General features: G+C 43.9%; 1 protein-coding gene across 1 annotated transcript in view; it reads right to left on the minus strand.

Moving 5' to 3' along the window:
• The window catches only part of msh4 (mutS homolog 4), a 126851-nt gene that overhangs the window by 97536 nt on the left and 4762 nt on the right, over positions 1 to 24553 (minus strand). Inside the window, exons 3-4 of the mRNA XM_060830028.1 lie at positions 13398 to 13558; positions 4783 to 4893 (exon numbers count right to left, since the gene is read on the minus strand). Of these exons, the coding sequence (XP_060686011.1) occupies positions 4783 to 4893; positions 13398 to 13558 (272 nt within the window). The remainder of the gene's footprint in view (positions 1 to 4782; positions 4894 to 13397; positions 13559 to 24553) is intronic.

Genomic DNA, 24553 nt, shown 5'->3' on the forward strand with positions numbered 1-24553 from the left:
TTTCCACATATATCAGAGTGTATTATGACTCAATTTTATAATCACTTGCAGCCAAACTTCAAACACCAAACTCTCAAGTATATTCATTCAATATTTTATATTCAGTTTCTTAAATTAAAATTGTATACATAACCCATATGCATAATTAAAGTTCACCATAAAATGTCAGATGTTAACATTCCTCCGGATAGTTTCTCAGTGCCAATCTAAGTAACTTTGCCAACCCCAACAACTCTCTAAGATTTCTGCACTCCTCCAATTCTGACTTCTTGTGCATGCCCCATTTTAATTTCTGCATCATGTTTTTCCAGGACTTCAACTCCTGGGCCCTAACCTCTGAAATTCTGCCCTTATATCTCTGTCTCTCTACCTTCCTTCTCCCTTGAAGACAGATTCATAAAGCTTTATCACTTTGATCCCTTGTCCCTTAAGTGGCACTGCATGAAATTTTGATTGATAATCCTGTTGTGAATAGCACTTTAGGAGGATTTTACTATGTTAAAGTTCCTATATAACTGTAAATTACTGTTATTTGTTGCTATAATGGGAAAATGTATACAGCTTTCCTATTCTGAATTCTATGCGTGATCCAAGCACACTTCCTGCACTGACCGGCCCATTCTAGGGATCTTTAGGATCAGGGGTCAGGTTGGGTTTCTCGACCTCCCCCTGGCACCAGTTATCCTGGATATTATTGAACAGCAAAGCTAACAGAACCCTCAAGCCCCAAAGATCATGTGAGAGAAAATAGGAGCAACAGAATGCCATACAATTCACTGAACATGTTCCACTATTCAATATCATTATTATCTTGAGACAGTGCCCTATAATTTCCACATAAAGCATAGAACAGTACAGCACAGTACAGGCTCTTCGGGCCATGATGTTGTGTCAAGCATTTATCTTAATCTAAGATCAACCTAACATACACACCCCTCAATATACTGTCCATGTGCTTGTCCAGCAGTCGCTTAAATGTCCCTAATGTCTCTGATTCTACATCACTGCTAGTAGTGCATGCCACGCACCTACCATTCTCTGTGTAAGTAACTTATCTCTGATATCTCCCCTATACCTTTCTCCTATCATCTTAAAATTATGATCCTTCATGACAGCCATTTCTGCTCTGGGAAAAGTCTCTGGCTATCTACTCTATCAATACCTCTCATTACCCTGTAAACCTATATCAAGTCACCTTTCTTCCTTCTTCTCTCCAGTGTGAAAAGCTGTAGCTCACTCAACCTCCCTTCATAAACATGCCCTCCAAGCCAAGCAGTATACTCGTAACTATCCTCTGCATCCTGTCTAAAGCACCTACATTCTTCCTATAAGGAGGTGAACAGAACTGGACACAATATTTCAAGTGTGGTCTAACCAGGGTTTTATAGAACCGTAGCAAAACCTCTTAAACTCAATTCCCCTGTTAATGAAAGCCAAAACACCATACGCCTTCTTAACAACCCTATCAACTTGGGTGGCAACTTTAAGGGATTTATGGACATGGACCCCAAGATCCCGCTGTTCCTCCACACTGCTAAGAATCCTGTTAACCCTGTACTCAGCATTCAAATTCAACCTTCCAAAATGAATCACTTCGCATTTATCCAAGTAGAACTCCATCTGCCACTTCTCAGCCCAGCTCTGCAATCTGTCAATGTCTTTCGTAGCCTGCAACAGTCCTTGACACTATTTACAACACCATCGCCATTTGTGTCATCGACAAACTTACTAACCCACCCTTCCACTTATTCATCCAAGTCATTTATAAAAAATTACAAAGGCCAGAAGCCCAAGAACAGATCCCTGCAGAACATTGCTGATCACCAACCTCCAGGCAGAATACTTTCCATTCACTACCATTCGCTGTCTTCTTTCAGCCAGCCAATTCTGTATCCAGACAGCCAAATTTCCCTGTATCGCATACCTCTTAACTTTCTGAAGGAGCCTACAGTGGGGATCCTTAACAAATGCCTTACTGAAATCCATATACACCACACCCACTGCTCAACCTTCATCAACTTGTATCGTCACATCATCAAATAACTTAATAAGGCTTGTAAGCCATACCTGCCCCTCACAAAGCTGTGCTGACTATCTTTAATCAAATAATGTTTTCCCAAATAGTCAAAATCCCATCTCTCAGAAGCCTTTCCAGTACCTTGCTTACTTCAAATGTAAGAATGACTGGTCTATAATTTCCTGGGATTTCCCTAATCCCTTTCTTAAACAGAGGAACAACATTCGCCTTCCTACCCTGTAACACTCTAAAGCTGTGCCAGTTCCTTGCTTCCTCAACCTTAAGTAAACTTCCTTCTTCCTCTTGACAAGAAGCTCCTTGTCTCTCATCATCCAAGGCTCCTTCACTTTACCATTCCTTACCTGTCTCAGTGGGACAAGGTTATCCAACACTCACAAGTGCTCCTTAAACAACCTCCACATTTCTGTTGTGCATTTCCTGTAGAAATTGTTTACAATTTATACTCCACAGCTCCTGTCTAATATCAGTATAATTTTCCCTCCCCCAATTAAATATCTTCCCATACTGTCTGCTCCTATTCATCTCCAAGGCTAGGGTAAAGGTGAGGCAGTTATGGTCATTGTCACAGAATTGCTCTCCCACCAAGAGATCTGACACCTGGCCTGGCTCGTTGCCTCACACTAAATCCAATATGGCCTCCACCCTAGTCGGCCTATCTACATATTGAGTCAGGAATCCTTCCTGGATACACCTGACAAAATCGGCGCCATCCGGACCATCTGCACTAAGGAAGTTCCAAACAATATTGGGGAAGTTGAAGTCACCCATAAAAACAACTCTGTTACATCAGCACCGTTCCAGGATCTGCTGCCCAATCTGTTCTTCCATCTCTCTGCTGAAATTGGGGGTCTTTAGAATACACCCAACAAAGTGACTGCTCCTTTTCTGTGTCTGACTTCAATCCATACTGAGTCAGTAGACAAACCTTCCTCAAACCTTCTCTTCTGCAGCTGTGATGCACTTTCTAATTAACAATGCTACTTCCCCTTCTCTTTTACCTTCCACCTCCCCCCCACCCCCCCTCACTTTCCCATTCTTTTTAAAAGATCTAAACCCTGGAACATGCAGCAACAATTTCTGCCCTTGTGAAATCCATGTCTCCGTAATGGCCATACATCATAGTTCCAAATACTGATCCATGCTCTAAGTTCATCACTCTTATTCTTGACATTCCTTGCATTGAAACAGAAACACTTTAACCCATCCCTTTGCCCTATCAACTGTGTATCCTTCCTGACAGACTCTCTGCATTCTGTTTCTGCCCATTCAACAACTACCCTCTCCTCTAATCTGTAGGTGTGGTTCCCATTCCCCTGCCAAAGTAGCAAAAGGCCACAGGTGCCCCTCCAGTTCAAGTGCAATCCATCCTTCATGTACAGGTCTCACCTTCCCCAGAAGGTACCCTAATGATCTACATATTTGAAGCCCATCCTCCTGCACCAGCCCTGCACCCACATGTTTAGCTGCATTCACTCCTTGTTCCTCGCCTCACTACCATATGGTGAATACTACTCTGCTCGTCCTGCTTTTTAGCTTCCACCTAACTCCCTCAAATCACTTTTTAAATCCTCATCTCTTTCCTAACAATGTCATTGGAGCCAATATGCACTCCGACTTCTGGCTGCTCACTCTCCCACTTCGGAGTCTTGTAGACTCAAGCAGAGACATCCCGGACCCTGGCACTTGGGAGGCAACATACCTTCTGGGAGTCCTGATCGTGACCACAGAATCTCCTATCCATTCCTCTAACTGTTGTGTCTCCTATTACTAGCACTTTTCTATTCTCCCCACTTCCCTTCTGAGCCACAGAACCAGGCTCAGTGCCAGAGACCTGGCTACTAAGATTTTCCCTTGGTAGGTCATTCTCCCCCTCCCAATAGAATCTAAAACAGTATACCTATTATTGAGGGGAATGGCCACAGGGGATCCCTGCACTGTCTGCCTGTTCTCATTCCATCACCTAACTATAACCCATCCATCTGTTTCCTGTACCTGAGGTGAGACTACCACCCTGTAAATCCTCTCTATTACCCGCTCTGCCTCCCCAATGATCTAAAGTTCTTCCAGTTCCAGTTCCCTAACATGGTTTCCCAGGAGCTGGAGTTGGGTGACTCGTTCCTCCCACATCCTACTGGAGGAGCATACAACTAACATCCATTCCCACTGTTCTGAATTCCCAAATAGACTATTGAAAAAACTAGTAACCTTCCCAAATCGGTGCACAGAACCTTCTTTTTTTGGTTAGAGGGGGAGGATGGGTGGGGAACACTACATAAATAGTGTTTCAGGTAATGCAACCATTCAAATATATTAGCTCACAATTCTCCTGTTCAGTATGCGCTCCACCTATTCACGAAACAATTTATTAAAGAAGCAATTTACCTTCCCAGCAACCCCTAGTCCTCGTTCTCACCACTGCTGCAAAAATATAGGCTGCTGATCCCACCAAGTAAGTTTTTAAAGGAGGAATTTACCTTCCCAACAGCCCCCTAGTCCTCATTCTCACTGCTACTACCACTGCTGCAAAAATTATCATTAAGGGAGGAGAGGGAGCTGAGTGGTCACAGCAATTTCAAATGGCTGACATATGATTGCCAATGGTGATACAAAAGTAGTCAGTTCTGCAAGATGGCATTACTGGAGAAGATGAGAAATCTTTGTAGGGATATTGTAACACCAACTATTATGTGCAAAACCTAAACACAGAACAAAAATACTGTTGACAGATTCTGTACAATTCTTACTTTAAAGTTTTCTGTGATAAGAGTAAACAGTTTAGTCCCACTTCCTTTATCACAAGCGGTATTTGGCATTATGATTTCTAAAGGTGTTAAAATCTGCAACTTGGTAATAACCTGTAAAACAAACATAAGGCAGGAAGTGCTCCATGCAATGATAAAAATGAATCAAATCTACTTAATTTTATATAGTTATTATTTTTATTTCATAAATAAAGCAATATATCAATTATATGAAGCATTATAAAACTATACAACTTAAGCAAGGGGGTTCCTGATTCAGCTCTTAGTCTCTTCTGTTGCTGCACCTGGATTACTGCAAACAGACTCAACACCCCTGGGACAGCAAGTGGAAACAAATCAGGCAGATTTTCACTTCGGAGTGCTATCTGCAGAATCCAGCTGGAAAATACATATGTAGACTCTTGGATCAGAAATGGAAGGGACTTGCCCATGACAAGAATTATTTCACAATTGTAGGGTTATGCTTATCAAGAAGGAATGAACAGGATGGACTCTTCAATTTTGAAAAGAGAAAGGCTGCAGAGTAACCGGATAGGGGTATCTGAAATTCTGAAATATTTTAGAGCATAGGGAATGTAGGGAAGATGATTTCGTAATCATCAAAAACACGGAAATAGAAAAAACACACCGGATCATCAACGCCACACTCACAGGAATCCGATTCACGAGAGAAGAAGAAAAGCATAGCCAACTCCCATTCCTAGACGTGATAGTACAGAGAACACCCAACGGAGAATTCACTACAAGGGTACACAGGAAAACAACACACACAGACCAAGTCCTAAACTATGAAAGTAACCACCCCAACACACACAAACGAAGCTGCATCAGGACACTATTCAAAAGAGCTACAACACACTGCAGTACACCAGAACTGCGAAAAGAGGAAGAGGAACACCTATACAAGGTATTCGCCAAAAACGGATACCCACGCAACTTTATCAACAGATGCCTAAGAGACAGACCACGGAACGAGGACATGCCACAACCAAAAGGACTAGCCACACTACCATACATCAGGAGCGTTTCAGAACTGACAGCCAGACTACTGCGACCCTTAGGACTCATAACGGCACACAAACCAACAGCCACGCTCAGACAACAACTTACTAGAACAAAGGAGCCAATGCCCAACATGAGCAAAACTAATGTAGTTTACAAAATACCATGCAAGGACTGCACAAAACACTATATAGGACAAACAGGAAGACAGCTAACAATCCGCATACATGAACACCAACTAGCCACGAAACGACACGACCAGCTATCCCTAGTAGCCACACACTCAGACAACAAGCAACATGAATTCGACTGGGAAAACACTACTATCATAGGGCAAACCAGACAGAGAACAGCCAGGGAATTCCTAGAGGCATGGCATTCATCCACAAACTCCATCAACAAACACATCGACCTGGACCCAATATACCAACCACTACAGCGGACAGCTGAAACTGACACCCGGAAGCGGCAAGGACAGACCACTATAAATACCGGAAGAAACATCAAAGAAGCGCTTCGCAGGAGGCTCCAGAGCACTGATGATGTCTCCTAGCCAGGGGACGAAACGTTTGCAACAAAAACTTCCAGCCTGGCAAACAGAACCACTACAACAAGCACCCGAGCTACAAATCTTCGCACAAACTTTGAACACTTACGGACGAGAGACGCTGAGACAAGCCAGGAAATGGGAATCCTGCGCTAACCGCCTAAGCGCCACATATGAACAACTCCGGTTCCTACACGAATGCCAAAAGAATCAAATCCTTCCACAATGTGTCAGGTACAGACCACCAGTCAATAATCCACAAGCCAGGGAAACAGACAAGCAGAACGGACTCAGGATGATCCAGGTAATGATCACAGACGCTCACAACCGACTGCACAAATACAAACAAGAAATTGCGCGCCAAAAGTCGTTAATTTCAAAGACCACTAATCAGGAATGGACCCGGACCATAGAACAGGCTGTCACTATAGGACAGAACAGGACAACACATCGCAAAAAAGCGGCACTAAAAGAAAAAATGGCCAAACTAACACACAAAAAAGAGGACACTACAACACACACCTAGGTTAAAAACCTCTCCCACAGACAGCTCACAGACATGGAAAGAACTATACTGACCAAGGGACTCAACTATAACCACAGGGACGCCAAGACAGCAGACTTCCTAGCAGCACTAGAATGCACACTCAGGAACAATGGACTGACTGAAGAGACACAACAAACAGTAAGACAAACGGTCGTACCTATGATGATAAGAAAAAGACAAACACATAACCTCAACACCAAGGAGAGGGAAGCACTGAAAGCACTAAGAAATGATAAGAACATAATCATACTACCAGCAGATAAAGGCAGAATGACTGTCATCCTAGATAAATCAGATTGCATCAAAAAAGCACAACACCTACTAGCAGACACCAACACCTACCAAATGAAGGATTCGGACCCCACACCACAACTCACCAATAGAATAAATAACACACTAAGGAATCTACAAAAAAACGGACAGATAACCAAAGCTGACCTACGAAGAATGAAACCGGAAAGCAACAACACCCCCAGATTCTATGGACTACCCGAAGCACACAAACCAGACATCCCACTCAGACCCATAGTATCACTACCAGGGACACCAGCATACAAACTGGCCAAAGAACTACAACAGAAACTGAAATACCTGGTCAGCGGATCCAAACACTCCATACAATCAACACAGGAATTCTTGGACGCCATCAGGAACACACACATAGACAAAGAAGAAACCATGATCTCATTCGACGTGACGGCACTGTTCACTTCGATTGACAAAACCCTAGCCAGAGAAACAATAGCCAACCTACTGGACATACAGAACAGAAAACAGGAGGCGGAACCTATCAACAAAGACGGCATACTTAAACTACTGGACCTGTGCCTCACTACACACTTTACATTCAACAATCAGATATACGAACAAATCAACGGAACACCCATGGGATCACCAATCTCGGGACTCATAGCAGAGGCAGTTATGCAAAGGTTAGAACAAACAGCCCTACCACAAATTCAACCCAAACTCTGGGTCAGATATGTCGATGACACGTTCATAATCATCAAAAACATGGAAATAGAAAAAACATACTGGATTATCAACGCCACACTCACAGGAATCCGATTCACGAGAGAAGAAGAAAAGCATAGCCAACTCCCATTCCTAGACGTGATAGTACAGAGAACACCGAACGGAGAACTCACCACAAGGGTACACAGGAAAACAACACACACAGACCAAGTCCTAAACTATGAAAGTAACCACCCCAACACACACAAACGAAGCTGCATCAGGACACTATTCAAAAGAGCTACAACACACTGCAGTACACCAGAACTGTGAAAAGAGGAAGAGGAACACCTATACAAGGTATTCGCCAAAAACGGATACCCGCGCAACTTTATCAACAGATGCCTAAGAGATAGACCACGGAACGAGGACATACCACAACCAAAAGGACTAGCCACACTACCATACATCAGGAGCGTTTCAGAACTGACAGCCAGACTACTGCGACCCTTAGGACTCATAACGGCACACAAACCAACAGCCACGCTCAGACAACAACTTACTAGAACAAAGGAGCCAATGCCCAACATGAGCAAAACTAATGTAGTTTACAAAATACCATGCAAGGACTGCACAAAACATTATATAGGACAAACAGGAAGACAGCTAACAATCCGCATACATGAACACCAACTAGCCACGAAACGACACGACCAGCTATCCCTAGTAGCCACACACTCAGACAACAAGCAACATGAATTCGACTGGGAAAACACTACTATCATAGGGCAAACCAGACAGAGAACAGCCAGGGAATTCCTAGAGGCATGGCATTCATCCACAAACTCCATCAACAAACACATCGACCTGGACCCAATATACCAACCACTACAGCGGACAGCTGAAACTGACACCCGGAAGCGGCAAGGACAGACCACTATAAATACCGGAAGAAACATCAAAGAAGCGCTTCGCAGGAGGCTCCAGAGCACTGATGATGTCTCCTAGCCAGGGACGAAAGGTTTGCAACAAAAACTTCCAGCTTGGCGAACAGAACCACTACAACAAGCACCCGAGCTACAAATCTTCGCACAAACTTTGAATGTAGGGAAGAGCAAAACCAGGGCCTTCAACAAAGACCAATTATAAACAAATTCAACAAGGCATTTTGAAGAGCCTTCTTTTAAATAGAATGAAGAGAATGTGAAATTCAGTATTACAGACAGTAACTGAAGTGACTAACAAAGATGCATTTAACGGGAAGCCTGATAAACACTACTGGGGAAAGATAACAAAGGATTATGCTGATAAAGTTAAATAAAGAAGAGTGGGAGGATGGTCTAATGGAATATAATGCCAATGTGAAATGACTGGACTGATGGGGCCTTTCTGTGTTGAATTTCTTATGTAATTCTATGTGACATTCTACACAACAGGACAGGCCCGGGTGTTCAAATTCAGCAGGGAAGGAAAGAATGGGAATGGACAACAGCAGACTAATTTGGATATTCTGAGGAGTAGCAATCAGAGTCAGATTTCCACTGCACTTCTATTTTGTCCTGTTAGTACTGAGCAACCCATATCTAGCATTCAGTTATGAGCAGAATAGCTGAAGTCACCAGTTTCACAAAGTGAATCCAAAGGGTTTTTACAAATATATTAAGGACAAAAGGGTAACTAGGGAAAGAATAGGGCCCCTCAAAGATCAGCAAGGCGGCCTTTGTGTGGAGTCACAGAAAATGGGGGAGATATGAAATTAATATTTTGCATGAGTATTACTGTGGAAAATGATATGGAAGATATAGACTGTAGGGAAATAGATGGTGACATCTTGCAAAATGTCCAGATTACAGAGGAGGAAGTGCTGGATGTCTTGAAACGGTTAAAGGTGGATAAATCCCCAGGGCCTGATCAGGTGTACCCAAGAACTCCGTGGGAAGCTAGAGAAGTAATTGCTGGGCCTCTTGCTGAGATATTTGTATCATCGATAGTCACAGGTGAGGTGCTAGAAGACTGGAGGTTGGCAAACATGGTGCCACTGTCTAAGAAGGGTGGTAAAGACAAGCCAAGGAACTATAGACCTGTGAGCCTGACCTCAGTGGTGGGCAAGTTGTTGGAGGGAATCCTGAGGGACAGGATATACATATATTTGGAAAGGCAGGAATGATTAGGCATAGTCAACATGGTTTTGTGCATGGAAAATCGTGTCTCATGAACTTGACTGAGTTTTTTGAAGAAGTAACAAAGGAGATTGATGAGGGCAGTAGATGTGATCTATATAGACTTCGGTAAGGCGTTCAACAAGATTCCCCATGGGACACTGATTAGCAAGTTTAGATCTCATAGAATACAGGGAGAACTAGCCATTTGGATACAGAACTGGCTCTAAGGTAGAAGACAGAGGGTGGTGGGGGAGGGTTGTTTTTCAGACTGGAGGCCTGTGACCAGTGGAGTGCCACAATGATCGGTGCTGGGTCCTCTAATTTTTGTCATTTACATAAATAATTTGGATGCGAACATAAGAGATACAGTTAGTAAGTTTGCGGATGACACCAAAATTGGAGGTGCAGTGGACAGCGAAGGGGGTGACCTCAGATTACAACAGGATCTGGACCAGATGGGCCAATGAGCTGAGACGTGGCAGTTGGAATTTAATTCAGATAAATGCGAGGTGCTGCATTTTGGGAAAGCAAACCTTAGCAGGACATATACACTTAATGGTAAGGTCCTGGGGAGTGTTACTGAACAAAGAGACCTTGGAGGCGTTTGGTATGCTTTCCTTTATTGGTCAGAGTCTTGAGTACAGACGTTGGGAGGTCATGTTGCAGCTGTACAGCACATTGGTTAGGCCACTGTTAGAATATTGTGTGCAATTCTGGTGTCCTTCCTATTGGAAAGATGTTGTGAAACTTGAAAGGGTTCAGAAAAGATTTATAAGGATGCTGCCAAGGTTGGAGGTTTGAGCTATAGGGAGAGGCTGAACAGGCTAGGGCTGTTTTCCCTGGAGCGTCGGAAGCTGAGGGGTGACCTTATAGAGGTTTACAAAATTATGAGGGGATAAATAGACAAAGTCTTTTTCCTGGGGTCAGGAAGTCTAGAACTAGAGGGCATAGGTTTAGGGTGAGAGGGGAAAGATATAAAAGAGACCTAAGGGGCAACTTTTTCATGCAGAGAGTGGTACGTGTATGGAATGAGCTGCCAGAGGAAGTGTGGAGGCTGGTGCAATTGTACCATTTAAGAGCCATTTGGATGGGTATATGAATAGGAAGGGTTTGGAGGGATATGGGCCGGGTGCTGGCAGGTGAGACTAGATTGGGTTGGGATATCTGGTCGGCATGGACGGGTTGGACCGAAGGGTCTGTTTCCATGCTGTACATCTCTATGACTCTAGTTGGGGGAAGTCAAACCATATACCCTTATAAAGCAGTCAACATACCATGTTCTGATATTTAAATGTTCATTCGCACATGGTGTAAAATAAGTGTGGGGTTAGGTTGGCAGTTGGTTAAGAAGTTAGGGTGTCAGGTGGGCAGTTAGCCAGATCAGGAGGTGGTTAGAATGCTCAGAGTAGGGGCAGTAGGAGGGAATTAGTGGTTGGGGTGAATGTCTTTGCTGTGTTGGGGGTGCAGGTGATGAATTCAGCCTTAGAGGGGAAAGATGTGAGGGCTGGCAGTGCCCGAGATGTGTGTTCAGGCCAACAGGGCTGGGTGGAGGACAGAAGAATATCAAGACTAGTGGTAGTGATAGGTGTGTCAGGGCTGGGTAAAGCAGCGTTAGGAGGTCAGGATGGCAGCAGAAAGGGGTGTCAGATTGTGAAGGTACAACTCAGTTTACAGAAGGGGTTTCAGGCTGGTGAAGGTTTAGGACAGCAACAGGGGTTGTTTTCTGAAGCTCTGGAATTTCAGGACTGAGCTATGGAAATATCCTTGATAGGTGGCTGTAAAGTTTGGGGGTGTGTAAGGCAACAGTGACAAGTTGGAGATTAGGGTTGACGGAAACAGTCAGCTTAATAGTTAGGAGTTAAACTAAGTTTTTAATTGACTACCTTTCCTGGGCAGCAATGAGCAGAAGTGGAATCTACTGAATTCTTTGACTAACAGTTTTGTCGGAGGTTTTCACGTGGGAATTGCCTTTCAGAATCTTCAAGTGCCTGGATAATTCCCAAGAATCTGCTGCATTTGGGATTCCACATAATTTTTTTGAAGCAAAATTCCAATCTACACCACTCTGATAAGTATTTGGCCACTAGAATATCTGTGGCATTTCCTTTTATCATATAATCTCAGAATTTAAAACACGTTATTCAAGAATGATTTTACCTTGTACCTCATGACACATTTTACTTGCACTGTATGTATTCCACAGTGTCAAGAACTGGTTGTGAATGTTGAGTTATCACATGTTGTCTGCTGGGTTAGTAGCTTCTTTTTCTGTACAATTATTTAAGCATGTGTTGACTTAGTGGTTTCAGAACTGGAATAGAGGTGTGTGAGTTCAAGTTACATCCTCATAATTTTTGGGACTCATTCAAAAATATCTGGTAATTAATGGACTAGTAACAGAATAAAAAAAATACTGTGCAAGCTATCAGATTACAAAAGAAACCCAACGACATTATCAGTGTCCTCCTGGTCTGACATTAATGTGATTCTACATGCAGAATTATGCACCACAGGAGGACACCATTGGGCCGATAGTGCCTGTACTGGCGCTTTGAAAGAGCTGTCCCTTGCCCTGCATTTCTCCTATTGCCTTGCGTTTCTTTTCCTTTTGAAGTATTTATCCAATGCTCTTTATTAGAGTGGAGCTGGAAAAGCATAGCAGTTCAGGCAGCATCCGAGGAGCAGGAAAATCAACGTTTCGGACAAAAGCCCTTCATCAGGAATAGCGGCAGAGTGCCTGCAGGGTAGAGAGATAAATGAGAAGAGCGCGGGGAGGGAAGAATGTAGCATAGAGTATAATAGGTGAATGGGGGTGGGGATGAAGGTGATAGGTCAGAGAGGAGGGTGGAGTGGATAGGTGGAAAGGAAGATAGGCAGGTAGGCAAATGTGGCTGTGGTAGCGAGTCTGTTTCAGGACATGGTTGAAGAATGCTCTTTAGTATGCTGCCACTGACCCTGCCTTTTAGACAGTGCATTCTAGATCTTGACAATGCTAAAAATCTCATCTCCATTCTTTTACTTCTTTTACCAATTGTCTTAAATCTGTGTCTCCAATCTTTCTGACAGTGGAAACCGTTTCGAAAACGTGTTCTATTGATTTTAAAAAAGCATCATACTGTCGATCAGTGAGGAATTTTTGAGATGTGGAGATTCTTCCCAGGCAGTGTACTATATTTATTGCTCATCCCTCACTTCACCTTTCTCATGTAACCTCTTCTTGAACACAGTAGCAGCTGTATGGGAGACTGCATGACGCGTAGCACAGTCACAATGAACCTGCTTCTGTGCTGCGAATATCTCTGATTTTGTGTAAATGTACAACTGTCTCAAGAAGGGCATAGGAAGTATAAGTAAATGTAGATTTTTTTTTTCTTAAATGCATTACCTTTGCGTATGTAGTGTTGTCTGCAAACTGGGACAATATTAACTCAGGGCTCTTCAGGTCAATGCTCGCCATTCCTATTTCACCCCGAGCAAGCCCACGTCCCTCCACTACGGCTACAATTACTGATGCAACATGAGCTGAGACTGCAGAAGAAGAAGTAACTGCACACAAGAAAATGTATAAGGAAAACTCCAAATGTAACAACTGAACAACAATCTAATTGCACAAACTACAAAAGTGCACTTTCAAACTTTGCATTGGAAAATTATATGTGTGTTCATGTAAAGACAAGCCACAGATTAATTAAAAATAAACTGAAATGGAAGAAATCATCAAAGGTGAACTGTTCAGTCTGACTGTGTCTTATCAAAAATATGATTAACAAATCCTTTTTATACAGTGATTTTTAAGTATGTAAATTATGACAGGGTCAAGAGGCAGTTGAAGAAAGGATGTTTCCCTTGCTGGGGATTCTGATTTACAGCCAGGTTTATTTAAAATCACAAGCTTTCTCAGCACTGGTCAAATCCTAAACCCTTAGTCAGCACTCCGAAAGCTTGTGGTTTCAAATAAACCTGTTGGGCTATAACCTGTTGTCATGTAACTTCTGAATTAACAGGAAAGCCATTTTGAACTGAGGACAGAGGAGGAATTTCTTTAGAAGCCAGAGGGCTGTGAAGCCTCAGTAAATGAGTAAAATCAAGACAGAAATTGAGAGAATTCAGGATAATGAATTAGGGATACATGGGTCTAGAAAATGTCATTGCAGTAGAACACCAGCCATGATCTAATTAAATGGCACAGCAGGGTCAATGGGCTGAATGGCCTATTTCTTCTCCTATTGCATGTTGCATAACACTTTACAGTGAAATATTTTTGAAGTGTCATTTCTGTATTGTAAGGGAGGAAACGCAGCAGCCAATTTGTGCAGAGCAAGCTCTGGTGTACAGAAATTAAATATATAACCCAGATGCCTGGGGGTGGGAGGGTTTGATGGCCTCACAATGTTATCGTTAAGACTATTTTTTTATAGATATTTTTATTAGAAATTTAACATTTTTGCAAATTTGTAAAAATAAACAAAACTCTCAAATACAAACACTGATGTACAATTAAATCAAATATACTATAGTCAAAATTTAACAAAGGAAAGAAAAAAAAACAAAAACCAAAATAAAATTAAAAAAAAACCAAAACTCAACTTTCTACTAATCTAACCTATAACTAACCAGAGTGTATACTTAAGTCTCTTACATGCTCGGAATGTATTAACATCAAATATAATAAAACCCGTATTCGTGCGGGATTCCTCTCCCAAGGGGCCCCGGAGCAGCCAGGTTTGTAATCTTCACTAAATAAAGGCCCTTGTTAGGATGGCCGAAATATCTGCATTTATGTAATTCAAAAAGGGCTGCCATATTTTATAAAATAATTCAGTCTTTCGGTGCACCATATTTGTAAGGAAGTTAAGGGGAATATATTCCATAATTAATCTGTGCCAATTTGGAAGTCCAGGGGGGCCCTCAGCCACCCAGTTCATCAAAATATTTTTCCTTGCACAGAAAGAGAGAATAGAAAGTAGTCTCTTCCCGTGTGTATCCAGGGAGGAAAAGTTCGAAAAGCCCAAAAGGAGAGATACAGGGTCCACTCTAATTTCCGTTCCTAAAATGTCTGTCAGGGTACTTGCTACTTTAGTCCAATATCTACGGATCTTATGACAAGTCCATAGGCAATGTACCAGAGTGCCCACCTCTATTTTGCATTTGGGACACATTGGAGATGCTCCTGCCTTAAATTTTGCCAATCGAGCCGGTGCTATATGGGCCCTATGAAGTATCTTCAGCTGGATAGCCTGGGTTCTGTTACAGATAGTAATTCTTCTAGTATTTTCCCAAATGTCATTCCACGTTTCTAGAGATTTCTAGTCCCAAATCCTGATCCCATGTTTTAAGCAGATTGTCCATATCTCCCAACACTTCATCATGTAGTAAATGATAAATAGTACTAAGGGAGGATACCCCTACTGGTCGTAGGACATTACATTCTCTATCTGATTTATAAAGACTATCTATTAACGTAGAGTAAAAAATGAGGTCTGCAGATGCTGGAGATCACAGCTGCAAATGTGTTGCTGGTCAAAGCACAGCAGGCCAGGCAGCATCTCAGGAATAGAGAATTCGACGTTTCGAGCATAAGCCCTTCATCAGGAATAAGAGAGAGAGAGCCAAGCAGGCTAAGATAAAAGGTAGGGAGGAGGGACTAGGGGGAGGGGCGATGGAGGTGGGATAGGTGGAAGGAGGTCAAGGTGAGGGTGATAGGCCGGAGTGGGGTGGGGGCGGAGAGGTCAGGAAGAGGATTGCAGGTTAGGAGGGCGGTGCTGAGTTGAGGGAACCGACTGAGACAAGGTGGGGGGAGGGGAAATGAGGAAACTGGAGAAATCTGAATTCATACCTTATGGTTGGAGGGTTCCCAGGCGGAAGATGAGGCGCTCCTCCTCCAGCCGTCGTGTAGTTGTGTTCTGCCGGTGGAGGAGTCCAAGGACCTGCATGTCCTCGGTGGAGTGGGAGGGAGAGTTAAAGTGTTGAGCCACGGGGTGATTGGGTTGGTTGGTTCGGGCGGCCCGGAGGTGTTCTCTGAAGCGTTCCGCAAGTAAGCGGCCTGTCTCACCAATATAGAGGAGGCCACATCGGGTGCAGCGGATGCAATAGATGATGTGTGTGGAGGTACAGGTGAACTTGTGGCAGATATGGAAGGATCCCTTGGGGCCTTGGAGGGAAGTGAGTGTGGAGGTGTGGGCGCAAGTTTTACATTTCCTGCGGTTGCAGGGGAAGGTGCTGGGGGTGGAGGTTGGGTTGGTGGGGGGTGTGGATCTGACGAGGGAGTCACGAAGGGAGTGGTCCTTGCGGAACGCTGATAGGGGAGGGGAGGGAAATATATCCTTGGTGGTGGGGTCCGTTTGGAGGTGGCGGAAATGGCGGCGGATGATACGTTGTATGCGGAGTTTGGTGGGGTGGTAGGTGAGAACCAGTGGGGTTCTGTCTTGGTGGCGGTTGGAGGAGCGGGGCTCAAGGGCGGAGGAGCGGGAAGTGGAGGAGATGCGGTGGAGGGCATCGTCGTTTTTCCTTGGTCATCTCCTCCACTTCCCGCTCCTCCGCCCTTGAGCCCCGCTCCTCCAACCACCACCAAGACAGAACCCCACTGGTTCTCACCTACCACCCCACCAACCTCCGCATACAACGTATCATCCGCCGCCATTTCCGCCACCTCCAAACGGACCCCACCACCAAGGATATATTTCCCTCCCCTCCCCTATCAGCGTTCCGCAAGGACCACTCCCTTCGTGACTCCCTCGTCAGATCCACAACCCCCACCAACCCAACCTCCACCCCCGGCACCTTCCCCTGCAACCGCAGGAAATGTAAAACTTGCGCCCACACCTCCACACTCACTTCCCTCCAAGGCCCCAAGGGATCCTTCCATATCCGCCACAAGTTCACCTGTACCTCCACACACATCATCTATTGCATCCGCTGCACCCGATGTGGCCTCCTCTACATTGGTGAGACAGGCCGCTTACTTGCGGAACACTTCAAAGAACACCTCCGGGCTGCCCGAACCAACCAACCCAATCACCCCGTGGCTCAACACTTTAACTCTCCCTCCCACTCCACCGAGGACATGCAGGTCCTTGGACTCCTCCACCGGCAGAACACAACTACACGACGGCTGGAGGAGGAGCGCCTCATCTTCTGCCTGGGAACCCTCCAACCACAAGGTATGAATTCAGATTTCTCCAGTTTCCTCATTTCCCCTCCCCCCACCTTGTCTCAGTCGGTTCCAACTCAGCACCGCCCTCCTAACCTGCAATCCTCTTCCTGACCTCTCTGCCCCCACCCCACTCCGGCCTATCACCCTCACCTTGACCTCCTTCCACCTATCCCACCTCCATCGCCCCTCCCCCTAGTCCCTCCTCCCTACCTTTTATCTTAGCCGGCTTGGCTCTCTCTCTCTTATTCCTGATGAAGGGCTTATGCTCGAAACGTCGAATTCTCTATTCCTGAGATGCTGCCTGGCCTGCTGTGCTTTGACCAGCAACACATTTGCAGCTATCTATTAACGTAGTCTTCTTCTGTATATAATCTCGAACTTGGAAGTATCGAAAGAGGTCTCCATTGGGTAATCCGAATTTCTGACGCAGCTGTTCAAAGGACATCAGGACCCCATCTTTAAATAGGTCCCCTAAACATGAGATACCCCTGGATCTCCAGAGTTTAAAAGTGGCATCTGTAAACCCTGGTTGGAATCCCCATGCTCCTACTATCGGTGCATGGGGGGATGTTTTATGTAAATTACCCTCATTTTGCCGCATTGTATTCCAGGCCTTAATTGTGTTTAGTATTATGGGGTTTTTACAGTGATCTGTAATGATTTTCCTCTTGTCTGAAAATAAGAGATTAGTAAGTGGGTATTATACTTGGGAGGCCTCGATGTCCAGCCAGATTGATTGTGGATCAGACAAGACCCAATCAGCTATGTAACTTAATAGGGAACTTAACTGATACTTCCTAAAGTCTGGGAAATCCAGTCCTCCCCTTGCCTGTGGAAGCTGTAGCTTCTTCAGCTTAATAAGGGGCCGTCTATGATTCCAAATAAAGGAACCCAGCCAGCCATATAATTTACGTAGGGCTATCCTTGGCAGCATCACCGGGAGCATTCTCATAGGATATAAGAGACGGGGCAGAACATTCATTTTAATTAGTGCTATTCTACCCAACCAGGAAATTGGAAAGTCTCCCCATCGCTGGAGGTCCTGCCGATCGTTAAGACTATTAATCCAGAGACCCTGGTAATTTCTGAGGACCTGGGTTCGAATCCAGTCATGACAGTTGGTGGAATTTGAATTCAATAAATATCTGGAATTCAGAGTCTAATGGTGACCATGAAACAATTGCCAATTGTCGGAAAAATCTATCTGGTTCACTAATGCTCTTTAGCAAAGGAAATTGCAGTCCTCACCTGGTCTGGTCTATATGTAACTCCAGACCACAGAAATGTGGGTGACACTTCAACTGCCCCCTGGGCAATTAGGGTCGAGCACCCACATCCTGTGAAAGAATTTAAAAATATGTTAAAGTGATGTTAACTGTTCTTTTAACTATTTCAGGGAATCTTACGCAGTCCTCTGAAAGGGCAAACTGTTGTCTTGATTTGACATCTCATCTAAAAAACAGTGGGCGAAGTCCTACTGGGCTCTTGAATCATAGAGTCTGGTGAGAAATGCAGCCAAATCACCCAAGTCCTGATGAAGGGTCCTGTTCGAAACATCGATTCTCCTGCTCCTCTGATGCTGCTTGAACTGCTATGCTTTTTCCAGCTCCACATTTTATCAACTCTTGACTTTTCAGCAACTGCAGTCCTCACTATCTCCAAGAGTCCTTGTGGACATGCCAAATTTCCTTAGCTTTCTGAGGAAGTAGAACCATTGTTGTGTTTTTTTGACTGTAGCATCAGTATGGATGGACCAGGACAGATTGTTGGTGATTATCACTCCCAGGAACTTGATGCTCTTGACCATCTCTACCTCAGCACCATTGATGCAGATAGGGGTGTGCCCTCCACTCTACTTCCTCAAGTGAATGGCCAGCTCCTTCATTTTGCTGACACTGATGGAGAGATTGTTGTCTTTACACTATGCTGCTAAGCACTCAATCTCTTTCCTGTGTTTAGAGATTTGACCCACAACGGTGGTCATCAGCAAACTTGTAAATGGGGCAAAATTCGGCCACACAGTCGTGAGTGTGTGAGTATAGTAGGGGGCTGAGTATGCAGCCTTGTGAGGAACCTATGTTGAGGATTATGGTGGAGGAGGTGTTGTAGCTTATTCTTACTAAGTTCAGCTTGAGTCAGAAAGTCGAGGATCCAGTTACAGATAAGGGAGCCAAAACCTTAGTCTCAGAGTTTAAAAATGAATGTTTTTTCTTAATTATGATGTTGAAGGTGGAACTCTTGTCAACAAGTAAGAGCCTGTCATAGGTATTTTTGTTATCCAGATATTCCAGGGATGAGTGTAGGACCAGGGAAATGGCATGTATGTGGACCTGTTGTGCCAGTAGGTGAATTTAAAAAAATCAAGGCAATTTGGTAGGCTTGAAGTTGATGTGAGCCATGACTAACCTCTTAAAGTACTTCATCAATATGGAGGTCAGAGCTGCCAGTAGTCATTGAGGGACTCTGTATATTTCTTTGGGCACCACAATGATAGTGGTCTTCTAGAAACAGGTGGGGACTTCAGATCATAGTAAGAGGAGGTTAAAGATCCATATAGAATATAAGTGCATAGCTGGGAACTCCATCTGGGCCAGTCACTTACTGTGGGTTCATTCTCAAGAAGGCCAATCAGCATCTGCAGCAGTGACCGTAGGTACAAGCGCATCTGAAGCTGTTGGGGTAGGTGTCATCATTTCACTGACCTTCTGTTCAAAGCCAGCAGAGAATGCATTGAGCTCACTGTGTGATGATGTACTGTTGCCCGAGATAGATTCTCTTTTAAGACCATTATCTCGTGTAAGCCTTGTCACAAACAACGGGCATAATGTGGTTGGTCTGGCTGTCAAGCTTTGTATTGCCTCATGGTGTCTCTAATGGTCTTATGAAGGTCATACCTGGATTTTCTGTATAGGTCAGGGTTGCCAGACTTGTATACCTCAGACCTGGATTTCAGGAGGGAGTGGATCTCCTGGTTCATCCACTGTTGTAATGCCTTGCAGTTTACCACAGACACAAAGCTAGGAAGCATGTCATTGTGGTCAGCAGTCCTCAGTCAAGACAAGGGACATAACCTTTTGACCAGACTGTTCCAGCACAGTAAGTCAAGTGCAAACTCTAATATTAGTCCAGGGGCTTGGATATGTCAGTAAGCTACTCAAGACAATCAGGGTCAGGACCCTCTCCTCATAAGAGTTGAGCAGTCAAATGTTGGCATCCCATCACCTATCTTGATTCTTCCTAGCCTATTGTCGGTTGTTTTCTAAAATGAGAAAAAGGGAGATGAAAGTATGTGACACATCTGTTACTTTTGGTGAAGGTGGGAGATACTCCAAACGAGTAGGTAGTGCAGGCAATGTGGAGGGTTAGGAGAGTCGGGGTTGTTGTAGGTCAGAGTAAGTGAGGGAAAATGTTGAAGGCAATAATGAGAATAGTCAAGCATTAGCCTTGGTGAGAGGTGCGTATGGTAGAAAAGATAGACAGAGTAACATGTATCAGAGAGAACATCTTTGCACAACCCAGTCCACTAGGGCCTCCAGGTCCCTGGCCACAAAGCGAGGCATCAATTTTCCCTTCTCTGCCATGTCTGAGGCAAACATCAGGAACAATGTAAGGTAGATCTGTACTAACAGTGCCTGTCCTTATAAAAGCCTTTTAAAGATGGCACCAAAGCCAGGGACCCTGGTCCATTCCGGGGTGTCCCAGCCTTGGTGAATTTCCAAGGTACGACAATTGGTGGAAGGAGGTTGGAATTGGATGGGGGGGCATCACTGGGCTTGGGTAAGCAGTGATGAGGCAAGTCTGGTAATATGTGGTAAGTAAACTTGCTGGCATCACAGAGCGAAACCCTCCATGAAACTCAACAAAAATTACATTTAACCAAAAAGATATAAGATTCAGCCCAACATTTCTGATAACGAAATGCTCCCTCAATACTGTAAATCAATGTTAGCCTGAATTTTGAACTTAAATCTCTGCAATATAATATCCAGCATTTACTTTCAATCTGACCTCAATGACACTAGTTTTGCCGATGTGGAAAGTCTACTGAATCTTCCACAGTTTTAAATACATGTTTATTAAAACTGCCTCTTGTTATTCTGAAATGATGCAGAGGAGTATAGAATATAATGTGGAACACATGACATCAGGGTAGGTGTTGGCCATTGGGCCTTTCGAGGCTGCTCACCATTTGATATGCTGATCTGTGGTCATTTCTCCACTTTACTGTGTGTCGCCCAAATCCATTAACTTCCTTGTCAATCAAAAGCCATCTAACTCAGCCTAGATTAAATTCAACGACACAGCCTTCACTGTCTTCTGATAGAAAGATTCCATGGACAAAATTGAAGAGAATTTTTTTTTTCTCAACGTTGTCATAGAAGAGAAATTGCTTATTCTTAAACTGTGTCCCCAAGCTCTAGACTACCCTTAAGAGGAAACACCTTTACCGTATTCATCCTATCAACCATCAACTTCCTCCAATGATTCCCAGCATCATGCCAGACTTCAGTCAATTTGGTTCATTCCGCATGACATCAAGGGTGAAGACATTAGATACTGCAAAGGCAATGTACCCTGACAACATTCCAGCAACAGTACTAAGACATGAGCTCCAGAATCTGTCACACCCCAAGTCAAGCTGTTCTTGAACAGCTACAACACCAACATCTATCCAACAATGTGGAAACTTTCCCAGGTACATCCATCCTTTACACAAGAAAGACAAATCCAAACCATGCAATTACCACCCTATCAGTCTGCACTCGATCAGTAAAGCGATGGAAGGTATCATCAACAGTGCTTTCAAGCAGCACCTGCTTGTGAACGATCTGATAGGTGACACACAGTTTGGGTTCCAGCAGGACCATTCTGCTCCTGACCTCATTAGGAGTGTGATGGAACACTGGAAGCATGTAGCTCCAACAACACTCAACAAGCTTGACACCTTCAAGGACAAAACAACCCACCTGATTGGCACTACATCTATAAATACCCACTCAGTCAACCACAAGATCATAAGACACAAGAAATGGGAACAGGAGTATGCCATTTAGCCCCTTGAGCCTGTTCCACCATCAAATAGGACCATGGCTGATCCAACATTCTTCAAATCTACTTTCCTGCCATTTCCCCATAACCCTTGATGCCAAAACAGATTGAAACTTTATCTATCCTAACCTTAAATACATCTAAGGACTCTGCATCAGAGTTCTCTGTGTCAAGGAGTTCCAAAGACTCTCAACGCTCTCAGAGAAGAAATTCCTTCTCATTTCACTCCTAAATTGACACTTCTTAATTCTGAATCAACACCCTCTTGTCCTGGACTCTGTCATGAGGCAAATCATCCTCTCAGCATTAACACTGTCAAGCCCCTTAAGAATCCTAGATGTCTCAATAAGATCACCTCTCATTCTTCCAAACTCCAATAAAGTTAACTATTTAAGCATTTGCTCACAAGACATCCTGCCATACTGCAGTCATCCTAGTGAAACTTCTCTGAATTGCCTCCGATGAAATTATATTGTTCTGTAAATAAGGGAAGTAACACTGCTCAGTATTCCATATGTGGTCCTATTAGCACCTTGTACAGGTGCAGTAAGATTTCTCTATTCTTATATTCCAACCTGCTTGAAAGAAGGGCCAACATTCCATTAACCTTCCTGCTGCACCTGTGTCCTAGCCTTTTGTGTTTCATGGACAAGTGCCCCAAAACCTTTGTGTTACAGCTCTCTGCAGTTTTTCTCTATTTAAATAACACTCTTCTTTTGTTGTCCCTTCTAAAACAAACAACTTCACATTTTCCCACATTATACACTCCATATGCCAACGTCTTCCTCACTCACTTAATCTATCAATATCTCTCTCTTCCAAGATGCACTGCAGAAATTTCCCAAGATCCTAAGACAGCACTTTTCATACCCACAACAACTTCCATTTAGAAGGACAAGGGCAGCTGATATAAAGAAACACCACGACTGCAAATACGCCTCCACTGCACCAACTATCCCGACTTGGAGATATATCACCGTTGTTTCAGTTTTGCTGGGTCAAAATCCTGGAATTCCTTCCTGACAGCACTGTGGATCAACCTACAACACATGAACAGCAGTGGTTAAAGAAGGCAGCTCATCATCACATTCTTAAGGCCCACTAGGGAAAATGCAATAAATGCTGATCAGCCAGGAGTACCTAGATCCCATTAGTAACTAAACACAAAAAAGTCCCCTCAGGATCTTAGATGTTTCAATAAGCCCACCTCTCATTTTGCTAAGATACAATAGGTTCAACCTATTCAGCCTTTCTTCACAGCATAAGCCCTTCATGCTAGTTATGAATGAGGTGAGCCTTTTCAGAACTGCTTCTCATGTAATGTTACCCACTTCAAATAGTTAAACAAAAAAACCACAATGCTCCAGATGTGGTTTCATCGAGGCACTTAGAACAAATTTTATCTGTACTTCTTTCTAATTAGGCTACTGCATTCATTGCTCGCAACTCAGTCTTCTTTACGTTGGCAAGATCAAATGACGACTGGGTGACTGTTCATTTGCTTTATTGTTATGTGTACCTCTGTACAGTGAAAAGCTTGTTTGCAAGCAGTGCAGGCAAATCATCATAAACAAGGATAGACAGATCATTGGGTGCTTGCACAGAATGAGGCATACAGGAAGTGAGTAAAACAAGGTTACCATGACCAAGATCAACATTATTTGAAGTCAGAAAGTCTATTCATCAGTCTAATAATGGCAAGGAAGAAGGTGTTCTTAAACCTTCTGTTGCGTGTTCAAACTTCTATATCTTCTGCCTGATATAAGAGGCTGTAGGAGAACATTACAGGGGTAGGAGGGGGTCTTTGATAATGTTGGCATCCTTTTCAATGGCAACGAGAAGTATAAATGGAATCCATGGATGGAAGGTTGGCTTCCGTGATGGTCTGGGTTGTGCACACAACCTTCTGTCATTCCTTACAGTCCTGAGTAGAACAGTTGCCGTAGTAGACCATCATGCACCCAGACAGTGTGGTCTCTAAGGTGCATCTGTAAAATGTGGTGACTGTCCTTGTGGACATAGAGTCATAGAGATGTACAGCATGGAAACAGACCCTTCGGTCCAACCCGTCCATGCCAAACAGATATCCCAACCCAATCTAGTACCACCTGCCAGCACCCAGCCCATATCCCTCCAATCCCTTCATATTCAAATACCCACCCAAATGCCTCTTAAATGTTGCAATTGTACCAGCCTCCACCACTTCCTCTGGCAGCTCATTCCATACACGTACCACCCTCTACATGAAAAAGTTGCCCCTTAGGTGTCTTTTATATCATTCCCCTCTCACCCTAAACCTATGTCCTCTAGTTCTAGACTCCCTGACCCCAGGGAAAAGA

This window comes from Hemiscyllium ocellatum, chromosome 9 (assembly GCF_020745735.1).
Source record: "Hemiscyllium ocellatum isolate sHemOce1 chromosome 9, sHemOce1.pat.X.cur, whole genome shotgun sequence".
NCBI classification, from domain to species: Eukaryota; Metazoa; Chordata; class Chondrichthyes; order Orectolobiformes; family Hemiscylliidae; genus Hemiscyllium; species Hemiscyllium ocellatum.